Below are 11,304 nucleotides of genomic sequence, written 5' to 3'. Positions count from 1 at the left end.
ACAAACATACCGCGACGCTTTTGGTATTTACACGAGAGCTTCTCCGCTGCATGTGTTTGTTTCGGAGTCCACCTCGACCTCCACCCGGTCTGCTCCAGACAGAGCGCAGTCATGGCGCCCTTGTCTTCACCCCTGGCGTCTCTGCTGAAGCACAAGGACCTTCTGCAGAAGGCTTCTCTGTTCTGTAATGTATTACAGAGTTTACACCACCCGCCATTCACATCTCTCCTATGGAAACGGAATTTCGGTGCAGTTACGCATGGAGTCGGTCAACTACTGTCACACCAACCAAGAAGCAAAAACTACGCAGCATGTGTTTGTAGCAGCTCTGCAGACGGGCAGGACCTGACCGAGAGGCTCAGATCTGTTTACAATGAAACCAAAAGGCAGACTGAAGGTAGGGACACGATAATGCAATTCAATAGCATACAGCTCTGTGTCAAAATCAACACTGCCGTGTAACCCTGTTATAACTCGTGTTTCAAGCAGACTAGTACGCTAACCAGTTCTACAGCACCACATTTGCAGCCTAAGAACAGTAAACACACCCTTCATATGCACAATTCTAACATAAACCACCGCCATGAATAGTTATACTGATCAAAATCGTGGTAATCAGAATAATTAAATAATTTCTGTTTTAAAGTATGATGTATTAGCTCAAGTCAAACTAGTCATCTCCCACAAGTGACCAACAAGCCCACATGTTTACATAACCAAACATTTAATCCATTTCTGTTTTCCATTTGTGGTATTTTAGTGCTAGGGAACAAACAAACAAACCCTGAAGGCCTGTTGTTTAAAGTTTGCTCCATCTAATAATGTGTGCTTTCCTGAACGATGCATATTTAATTTGATTAAGGCACAGCTGTTTTTCCCCTACAGGGACCAATAAAGGTCCATCTTATCTTATTGAGATTCAACTTTAGCTGACATGTTATCTAATGAAGTAGTGCATGTTGGTGTGTACTGGCTTTATTCAGGCACCAATTCAGAAACATTTATCTACCACACAAGATAAGTAGACGTCACGTGGATGTCATAGCAAAATGTCATATACCCAGATGTAAGAAGGCTGCAGAATAATGTGTTTTTCTCTCCTCTTAGGTCTTATCCCGGCCATTTCTACCAATGCAGTCAACCCTGACACCATTTTTGCCAACAATGAGATGAGCCTCCGAGACACAGAGGTCTATGGCTTTGACTATGACTACACCCTGGCTTTCTACTCCAGGAACCTCCACACCCTCATCTTCAACATAGCGCGGGATATTCTCATCACTAACCTCAGGGTGTGTATGTTTTGTGTGTGAGTGTGTTAAAAAAACTAGCACTTCAAATGGTGTTTTTAGTTCAGATAAAGAAAGAAACATTATTTACATCTGAAGTTAATTTTTAAACTAAGATTTCCTGTTGCTAAGATATTTACAGTAGTATTAAAAGGAAGGTGTAGTTTTTGAATCCCTTGAGGGGGTCCACACACATGAAACATACACATGAAATAACATATAAGCAGATGCGACTGAGAGTCACTGCCCCAGGTTGGAAAGCTTTGGTTATAATATTTAAAATACACACCCCACATTTAAACTGAACTGGTTGTGTGTTGCATTATCAAGCAGCTTCTTTTTTTTTACCTACAGTACATTCTGAAGGTTGACCATGGATTAACCTTTTTTTTGTTTTCACAAACATAGCCATAACAATGACATAAGGGAGATGACATTCCCATCTCAATACGATAAGTGTGATAGCACACATTAGACGAAAACAGAAGGACAAAAACGAGACAAAAAAGAAAGAACAGTCAATAGGATCGCTTCAACGTTTCATAAAAATATGTTGACAGCCCAATACCACCAAAAACAACCAAACACATGTATTGTTAATTTTAATCCCACTCTCGGACCATGTATTAACCATGTATTACTCCTTTGGTCAATTGTTTTATTATCCTTTTGCCTTATTTCTTATGCCTTGGTTTTTCTTTTATATCAGTACCCAGAGGGTCTGCGAGACTATGAGTATATTCCTAATTTTGCTGTAAGAGGACTTCACTATGACGTGCAGAAGGTGAGAAGATCTTAACTTTTCTAACTCAAAAACTTGCTATTTGATATTCTTTACAACCATTGAACTGTGGACTTATTGTTTATTCATGATATTTTTTGGGGGGAAACTTTCATCATTAATCAAAAGGCACTGCTGATGAAGATAGATGCGTTTCACTACATCCAGTTGGGAACTGTGTACAGGTAACTTTGCATTGTGTTACTCCTCACATCCAGGTATAGAGTAATACACTGAATTGTAAAACTAGCACAACACTCTGTGAGTTTTCTCTACAGGCTGCAGATTTAGACAGTTAAACACAATTATTTAGCCATTAAGATTGCAAAGCTTTTCTATGATTTATCAGCACTTTTTGTGTTTGCAGATGCTTAAAATGACAGTATGAATTATATTTTGGTCTTATGTTTATCTATCTTCTATTTTGTGTTTCTTAACAGAGGTCTGGATCCAGTTCCGGATGAGGAAGTGATTGCCATGTATGAAGGTTGCCATGTACCTCTAGAGAACATGAGTGACTTCTATGGCAAGGTAAACATTCCCTCTCTTATGTAGGATAAGACTACAGAAGTAAAACCAACAGAAGATAATGACGTGTTATCACTGTCCTGCAGAGCTCCCATGGCCACACCATGAAGCAGTTCATGGACATTTTCTCCCTGCCTGAGATGACCCTGCTGTCCTGTGTCAACGACTTCTTCATGAGGCACAATATCGACTATGAGCCAGTGCATCTCTACAAAGACGTAAAGGTGAACTATCTTGTTATTAATATCCCGTCTTTGATCCGTCATTTTGGAAACACAGCATACAACATTTGCATTGAATAGTTTCGGTGGCACTCATTTCCCCAGTTATATCTACCTCCCCGGGTTAAATGAGTTTGAAGACATTAAATCCAAGACATCAAATCCAGCCACAATTACATAAACATTTACTTGTTTGCAGTGTGATGTAATACACCAGCCATTCAATCTCATGTTACTTTTAGCTCAGAAAACTGGTGTCTAATTTTAGTCTAGTGAGTCCGCCTCCAACCATCTGCGTCTGTTCTCTGGTGGCGCTGCCGCTTCAGAGGGAGAGGGGCGAGAAATAAGCGCTTTGTTCTGCCTTTGAGGGCAGCTGTCATGCTGGTCCTGTCTATTCTGTGTGACACTGCAGCGTTTTTGACAGATCGCTGTCATTAAAAGCCCTCACACACACTCTCAGTTCCTCGAGTGCCTCTCATATCTTTCCAAGGACAGACTGCCTAATCCCTTTTTTCCCCCCTGCCAAGCCTGATTTATGATTCAGCATTAACTCTGTTTTTTTGTTTGCTTTTTGTTTTTGGATTCATCCAGTGATCTTTAAAATTGCCCTTATATGTGCAACTTCACAAAGGAGGGTCTATTTACTCGTTCTCTGATTCAAAAGCAAATACACTTTTGAAAATGCTTTGGAAACTTGCTCACTGTGTCACCAAAGTAACTTCACTATTGATGCTTTCTCCATATTTAATTTGTATTCAGAGGTGCACTTTGTTTGTGCCTCCAAGTCAACCGTTTATAAACTGAGCAAAGTGTTGCTGCTTGAGCTGAATGTTAACATTTTCCCATTAATTCACTCTTTCCTCTCCACAGGAAGCCATTAGAGATGTTCACGTCAAAGGCATTATGTACCGCGCAGTGGAAGCAGATATCGGTAATGTACTTTGATTTGCTTTACTTTGTTTGAGCTTTGAATTGTTGACAAGTCATGTGAAACTAAGACTGAAATAATGAGGATGCTGAATTACAAATAAAAAGCAGTTTTGTCGGTGCAAATTATCCACTGCTCCCTATCTTTGTTTTTCTTATTTCTCAGGGAAATACATTTGCTACGGTGAGCAGAGCCACGCTGTGCTGAAGAAGCTGGCAGAACATGGAAAAAAGATGTTCCTCATTACCAACAGCCCATTTGACTTTGTGTAAGTGTGAGGAAACAGAGCGCAAGTGGTTTTTGCCGTGATTATTTAAAAATAGCTTGAAGCGGTGTACTAATATTTAATTACATAGATAGGCAACCACACATCAAAGGCTTTCTGTCTGCAAGTGTTTGTAATTCACTGTCATTGACTTTGATCCTCTTGTTAGGTCAGACTTGATGCACAAATCTTAGTTTAGAGTACCCTCATGATGAGCTCTAAGAGGTTGCTGACAAGATGCTTTCTTTAATCTTTCCCAGGGATCGAGGAATGAACTACATCGTAGGGAAGGACTGGCAAGACCTGTTTGATATTGTGATCGTCCAGGCCGACAAACCGGGTTTCTTTAACGACAGGAGGAAGTAAGCAAGACAAGGCAGCCTTATACTGTGTCCATGCTGTGTCCTGTTATTCCACTAGAGGCCTCACTGGGCCAGCAGTTACCAGTACACCTTGTTCCATACTCTTAACACAGAATGTGCATGTTTGTTTGGGAGCGACCAATATTGGGTAATGTAAGTCTCTGTGTGTTTTTTCCTAGACCTTTCAGACGAGTGACAGACAAAGGTGCACTGCTGTGGGACAGAATTCACAAGTTGGAGAAGGGGAAGATCTACAAACAGGTGTTGTGCCATGTGTGCAAGATCAATGTTTCTGTAATTGTTATCGTGGATTTACCGTTTTAAAATATATGTTTTTTTTGTGCTTGATGCCTTTAGGGAAACCTGTATGAGTTCCTGAGACTCACCGGCTGGAGAGGATCCAAAGTGCTCTACTTTGGTGATCACATCTACAGTGACTTGGCAGTAAGCAGCATAATCACAACTGCTCATTATAACTACACAAAACTCTGTACAACGAATGATTACCATATCATGAACAAAGAGGGGAACCCCGCTTTGACCATGCTCCATTTCAGATAAGTGTTTTTCTCCTGAATGTAAAGGCCCGGCGCTGAGTTAATCTTTATATCCAACAGTCTCAATCTTAACGCTCTGTTAAAGAGCAGATAATGAGGTACTGAGCGGACGTAAGAAACAGAACAAAGACACTAAAATAACTGGGTTAGGAATGCATTTAACCACTGTCACTGTAGCACTGCATTGGGTTTGGTTGACAGGTATTTTAATGAGTGTCAGTGTCTCCTGCCACCTACCAAATCTACAGTAGCGAGCACCCCTGCACCTAAATTACCTTGTAACCTAGCAACCAGATGTAAGCAGCCCCTCATCTCGATAAACTCGCAAAGTATCACCCAGTTATATTTGGTTCTAACGACTGTATGTGTCTGATCAGCTGTAAATGGTGATAATGTAATACGGAGTTTACATCTTTGCCTTGCTGGTGGCAGGCAGCCGGCTGTCAGACATGTAGCCCTGCTCATTAAGAAAGATGGAACATGGTTTTACACTGCCACCGCTTCACTGTGGGATAGATGGACATCGAGGGGATCATTACTGCAAATGGAAACAGAAAAAGCAAGAGTTGCTAAGGAGTTACAGGGCATGCAGCTATATTTATTTATACACAGCGGATTCCAGAAACATCTTCTCACTTCACTGAGTCAGCAAGGTTTTCTCAGTCGCCCTACTTACGTGCTTGTTACAGTACTTTAATGTTAAACTGGTATTGGTTCTTGCGTTATTTGAGCTTCAGGCGAAGAAATACTGCAAAGTTTTTTCAATAACAGATATTTTTGCAGAACTACTTTGATTATGTGTTTTGCAAGTACAGTAAGCAGACTAAGCCTCCTATGAATGTACAGATATACAGAAAGCATGTCAGCAGCAGTTGTGGTGCTGACATGCTTTCTGTATGGCTGGAATAGAGAAGGTTAATGTCATATCTGTCCCACCAGTTAACATAATGAGTATGACACTGTGTTATACCAGCAACAATACCCTCACATTCAGGATGCTCTACTTTATGATGGGTCTTATTTCTACAACTACTGTGTGTTGTTCATAGCACTCCTTTTGATTTATTGTTGCTCATTCCCTAAATGTAAAAAGTGTGTATCGGCACTAAAACTGATGGTTTAATTCTCAAATTCTGGTGATTTGTTTTGCAGGATCTGACGCTGAAACATGGCTGGAGGACAGGCGCCATCATCCCTGAGCTGAGGAAGGAGATTAAGATCATGAACACAGAGCAGTACGTGCACATGATGGCCTGGTTACAAGCTCTGACTGGACTAATTGAACAGATGCAGGTCAGGAGACTTCATGAAAACATTCGTCTTTCCCTTTTTGTCTTTATCCTCAGAGTTGTGTGCCTAACATTTTGCACTGCTCCAAAACAGGTACACAGGGATCCAGCATCTCAAGCTGTCGTGAAGGAGTGGATCCAAGAGAGAGAAGACATGAGGTACTAAATGAAAATGAATTTGGCAGTCATGAACATTTATTGTGGTCTTGCAGACGGATCTTATCTACCCTTGATGCTATGAATGTGTATTTTCTTTGGCAGATCCCAGACGAAGGACATCTTCAACGCTCAGTTCGGGAGTCTCTTCCGGACGTACCACAACCCCACGTACTTCTCACGCCGCCTCTCACGCTTCGCTGACATCTACATGCCCTCCATCAGCTGCCTGCTCAACTATGACTTCCAGCACACCTTCTTCCCTCGCCGCACTCCCCTGCAGCACGAGTCCCCTTTCTGGCCTGAGCACAGTCCTTCTGGTGTTCCCCAACCAGCTCAGCGGGACTAAAGCAGGGTCCGATTAGAGAGAAGAGAGGGAGACAGAATTTCAAAAGTAAAGGGTCATCTCCGCTGCTGATCTAATTCTAAGACAAATACATTATTAGGTTTTTAAATATTGCATTTTAGATGCCACACATGTACAATTTGAAAGGATCACGGTAATATTTAATGAGCTTTAAACTAGATAGTTAGGAATTTCCTCTCAAACCGTTCAGGAGGAGCAGTGGATGTAGTGTTCTCATTTTAAACAAGGTCAACATGTTTTTCTACATTTTAATCGCACAGAATTTAAGACATTGAATGCACTGAATGTTTTAGGTTTACTTCATTTACCCAGTTTAAACAATAGGGGGCAGTCATACATCATATTTATCAAGGATCTCTGCAGTATCAATTATTCGCTTTCGAATTACCTTTGTTTTTATGCTCTTTTCATCTGTCGAACTGCAAGAGACTGTCAGTGAAATATTCAAATTAGACGTTACATTACACACTCTGTTGCCTTACTCTCTTTTTTCACATACAATGTCTTCATTTTTGTAACAGTCACATGTACTCTATGGTTATCAATCTTTTCAAATGTTGCACCTTAGTTCATTTCATTTTGAGCTGCCGTTGTGACATGCTGCACATTTAGGTTCAGATATCTTTGTGTTTGATGTCTGAACTAGTTTCCCTCACCACAGCCTGTATGTCTCATTTTAGCAAGTGCTGAGACATGTTCATATTTTCTGGAAGAAATGGATAATTATTGCTATATTTAGCACAATAATTGCTATTAGATCTGTTAAGGCATCATTGAGTTTCGTGTGTTTGACACTTCTGCAGAAGGGAAATGTTTTCACACGCGCTGGGATGAATGCATGAGAAGAATACATTTGATAATTATCTGGAAAAGGGAATTTTGAGTACCAGATACCAACTGACCTCATGGTTTATTTTTGTTTCTGTAGTTAAAAATATGTGTTAATGAAGTGTATTTTTATTCACTATTTATTAAAATAGAAATGAATTAATGAACCGAGCCAAGTGCTTATTTCATGAATTTAAAGCAAATTGATATGGTTGGGTAATTGCTATGTAATGAGGTGTAATTAGCAGGTGTGTGTTTATTGAATGTGTAATCCGTTTTTGTACTGTGCTCTTTTTTTCCCTTTTCTATTAGCTGTATAAACATCAAAGGGAAACCATATTTCATAATTTCGTTAAATTAATTTTCAGTACTAATTCATCCCTCCTTAATATCCCTCAACTTTCCAATTACCATTATAGCAGTGGGTTTATTTGGATTAATCCATTCAAATCGTGTTACGGAGCAATTTCCAATATTGCATTTGGGGCTTTCTCCATTAGGCAGGTGCACAATCCGAGATCTTTGACAATAAGCAAAGCCGACTGGTTTATCAGGGATCAGAAATGATAAGATCGACGACGCTGTGTCCTGCGGGTTCACTCTCTGGCCTCATAGTGGTTTCCTCGAGGCAGAACTTCATTTACGCATCATGGACAGCAACAGCACGCCGTCCATCTCCAGCACACATCCTGCCTTCATCTACGCTGAGGGGGTGACCGTTGCGTCCACCATCTTCCCTCGGGTGGGCTACAGTATACTGTCTTTCCTCATGTTCATCAACACAGTGTTCACGGTGTTCAACAATAGTCTGGTCATAACCGTGATGCTGAGGAACCCGTCCCTCCTGCAGCCCATGAACGTGTTCATCTTCAGCCTCGCCGTGTCTGACCTCATGATCGGCCTGTGCGGCTCCCTGGTCGTCACCATAACCAACTACCAAGGCTTTTTCTTTATCGGACACGCAGCCTGCATCTTCCAAGGATTTGCAGTCAATTATTTTGGTAAGTGGAGCACTGAAAGAGCAGTTTGTGCACTATGGACTTTTTGTGAGCAATTTAGTTTTTTGTCTCTGTGCCTTGGGATCTGTATTTGAGAAACACAAAACACAATTGTACGGATAAAATATCGATCTTTTTCTTTCGCTTTACCTTATCTCAGAATGTTTTGTAGCTTCACAAACACATTTATGTTGTGGCTCAGTTTGGAGCTTTTTAGAAATGGCTGTTATCAGATGTTGTAAATTCCATTTTTCCTTCTTGAAAAATGTGTTTTTCTGACTTCAAAGTTTATATAAAAAATGCCATTCAAAGCACACATAGTAGCTTTGAACATAGCCTTTTCAGTGGATGGAGTTTGCTGATACTGAGAATGCTTAGTTCTGACAACTAAGCATATTTCTCTGAGAGCATCCATGACATTTAGTGAAACAAATCCAGAAAAAAAACTATTAGTTTGAATTTAAGCTTCGATTTTTAAATGTAGTTTTCTTTCCTAGGTCTGGTATCTCTCTGCACTCTGACACTGCTGGCGTACGAGCGCTACAACGTGGTGTGCAAGCCCAGAGATGGTCTGAAGATGAGCATGCGGAGAAGCATCGTCGGCTTGCTACTTGTCTGGTTCTTCTGCTTGTTTTGGGCGGTCGCTCCTTTATTGGGCTGGAGCTCCTATGGACCTGAGGGAGTCCAGACGTCCTGCTCTCTGGCCTGGGAGGAGAGGTCGTGGAGCAACTACAGCTACCTCATCCTCTACACACTCCTCTGCTTCATATTGCCTGTTATAATTATCATCTACTGCTACTCCAAAGTGCTTAAATCCATGAACAAGGTGGGCCCAATAATGGCTTCTGTATATTCATTACACTTTCACACCATTAGAAGTAGATTTAAAACTCATACCCACATACTTGTGTTTGCAATTAACCACCTACTGACTAAATCGAGCTGTTAGCCTTTAATGGGAGTCACATTTCCCTTTCTACTCGCAGCTGAACAGGAGTGTGGAGCTGCAGGGTGGGCGTTCCAGCAAGAAGGAGAATGACCATGCCATCAGTATGGTCCTGGCCATGATCACAGCTTTTTTTGTGTGCTGGCTGCCCTACACGGCGTTATCAGTGGTGGTCGTTGTGGATCCGGAGCTCTACATCCCTCCTCTGGTTGCCACCATACCCATGTACTTTGCCAAGACCAGCCCTGTCTATAACCCCATCATCTACTTCCTTACCAACAAGCAGGTAAGCAGCTAAAGTGTGCTGTGAAATTGAAAATCAAACCAAATCAATGCCCATATATAGCCCAATATCACAAAACACGTTTGTCTCAATGGGCTTTACAGATTAACAAGTAATTAATAAGTAAAATGAGACAAAATAAAGAAAATAAGAAGACAATAAAACAGGAAAATACCATAAAATGTAGGACTCAGGAGGACCAACATAGGGTAATCTTAAACCAGCTTTAACTATATTCTCATTTAAAAAGTAAAGTCTTCAGCACACTCTTAAAAGTTTGTACATTGTCTGCCTCCCTTATACAAACAGGAAGTTGGTTCCAGAGAAAATGAGCCTGGTAGCTGAAAAAAACATTGATGCACATTTCTTTATGTCCAACAGTTCCGCGACGCCTCTCTGGAGGTGCTATCTTGCGGCCGCTTCATTCCCCGCCCTCCCACTGCTGTCAGCATCAACATGCAAACCTTGAACAGGAGGAGCCGGCTGACTTCCTTAAGCACCAACATCAACTCGCACAGCAGGGTGTTGCCTCTGTGATCTTCTCCAGGAAAAAAAAAACAAGAAGCTGCCACGGTTGTCATTGTTTGCCTCATTAAGGACGCAGACCTGCTCATCTACAGGCCCATGTCTCTTCGAGAGGTCCGACCTGCAGCCCAGTGAGAGCAGAATCGGCTCATTCACTGATGGATTGAAGGTGGACAAAATAAGTGGAAAACCTTATAAAATGCAATCCAATCCTTTCCAAAATTTTGACTATAAAAGATTTTAGCGGATTTGTCTGAAAAGTAGTTCGTTTTGACATTTTATTGAAGTGCATTATATTGCAAGGTTTTCCTTTAGTTATTGTCCATTCCATTTTTCTAGAACAAAGTGTTCAGTTATACGGTTTAATTTCTGTGATTTGTGTAGACCAATAAACGTTAACCTTTTTCATATTGATGTGTCCAGGTGTGAAGTGTATGCATGTGGGGAAACTAGCCAAAAAGAAAGGAGATTTACTACTATAGGCAAGTCAAATCCAGCCAGATTGTAAAGACAGACTGTGAGAAAGTGAAACCTTTGACCCCTGTGATTTTGTTGTTTATAAAGAAAATGCACTTGACCTTTGTACATTTTGTGTGAAAAGATATTCCTTTCTGAAAGTCGGTTACATGTTTGGTGAAAAGCATTCTGTGTGGCATGCAATTGAGCTTCATATCTAGTAGATTGTGCTGCCTTTATTGGAAACAAATACTCTGTTAGTTATACACATACTGCTCAGCAACTCTTCCCATGTAACATCATTATGCAAATAAAGGAAATCAATGTCAACAACAGCCAGCTCCATCGTGTCATCAACACTGACAGTTTGGACAAATAGAGTACAAGGCCTCGCACTCGCCCCAACACTCACATTTCGCAGGAGTGTGCTGCACAGAACACAATATTAGATTGCTGCAAGCTATACATGCATAATTTCCCTCATAAGCACCTGTGTGAATACAGGATTTACTCAGTACAATTACT

The 11,304-nt window shown here is 41.0% G+C and overlaps 2 protein-coding genes across 2 annotated transcripts; both read left to right on the top strand.

Moving 5' to 3' along the window:
• nt5dc3 (5'-nucleotidase domain containing 3) lies at positions 1 to 7,738 on the top strand. Its single transcript, XM_063912102.1, has 14 exons — positions 1 to 397; positions 1,108 to 1,292; positions 1,999 to 2,073; positions 2,200 to 2,255; positions 2,511 to 2,601; positions 2,685 to 2,822; positions 3,690 to 3,750; positions 3,913 to 4,015; positions 4,273 to 4,374; positions 4,554 to 4,635; positions 4,732 to 4,818; positions 6,084 to 6,224; positions 6,315 to 6,379; positions 6,482 to 7,738. Exons 1-14 carry the CDS (start codon positions 112 to 114, stop codon positions 6,723 to 6,725), a joined length of 1,716 nt encoding a protein of 571 aa, XP_063768172.1. The 5' UTR covers positions 1 to 111; the 3' UTR covers positions 6,726 to 7,738.
• A 132-nt stretch (positions 7,739 to 7,870) lies between these two features.
• Positions 7,871 to 11,091, top strand: LOC134883655 (parapinopsin-like). Its single transcript, XM_063912103.1, has 4 exons — positions 7,871 to 8,572; positions 9,067 to 9,395; positions 9,556 to 9,801; positions 10,180 to 11,091. The coding sequence occupies exons 1-4, from the start codon at positions 8,221 to 8,223 to the stop codon at positions 10,333 to 10,335; spliced, it is 1,083 nt and encodes a 360-aa protein (XP_063768173.1). The 5' UTR covers positions 7,871 to 8,220; the 3' UTR covers positions 10,336 to 11,091.
• Positions 11,092 to 11,304: the final 213 nt, after the last annotated feature.

This window comes from Eleginops maclovinus, chromosome 2, assembly GCF_036324505.1.
Source record: "Eleginops maclovinus isolate JMC-PN-2008 ecotype Puerto Natales chromosome 2, JC_Emac_rtc_rv5, whole genome shotgun sequence".
Classification (NCBI taxonomy): Eukaryota; Metazoa; Chordata; class Actinopteri; order Perciformes; family Eleginopidae; genus Eleginops; species Eleginops maclovinus.
Note: the sequence above shows the minus strand (reverse complement) of the source record. Positions and strands in the feature narration are given on the sequence as shown.

Excerpts from the sequence above, each read along its gene's own strand:
- nt5dc3 (XM_063912102.1), top strand. The coding sequence starts at position 112 with ATGGCGCCCTTGTCTTCACCCCTGGCGTCTCTGCTGAAGCACAAGGAC. Across the intron at positions 4,819-6,083 it reads ACATCTACAGTGACTTGGCA|GATCTGACGCTGAAACATGG; the intron begins GTAAGCAGCATA and ends TTTGTTTTGCAG. Across the intron at positions 6,380-6,481 it reads CAAGAGAGAGAAGACATGAG|ATCCCAGACGAAGGACATCT; the intron begins GTACTAAATGAA and ends TTTCTTTGGCAG.
- LOC134883655 (XM_063912103.1), top strand. The coding sequence starts at position 8,221 with ATGGACAGCAACAGCACGCCGTCCATCTCCAGCACACATCCTGCCTTC. Across the intron at positions 9,396-9,555 it reads TGCTTAAATCCATGAACAAG|CTGAACAGGAGTGTGGAGCT; the intron begins GTGGGCCCAATA and ends TTCTACTCGCAG. Across the intron at positions 9,802-10,179 it reads ACTTCCTTACCAACAAGCAG|TTCCGCGACGCCTCTCTGGA; the intron begins GTAAGCAGCTAA and ends TATGTCCAACAG.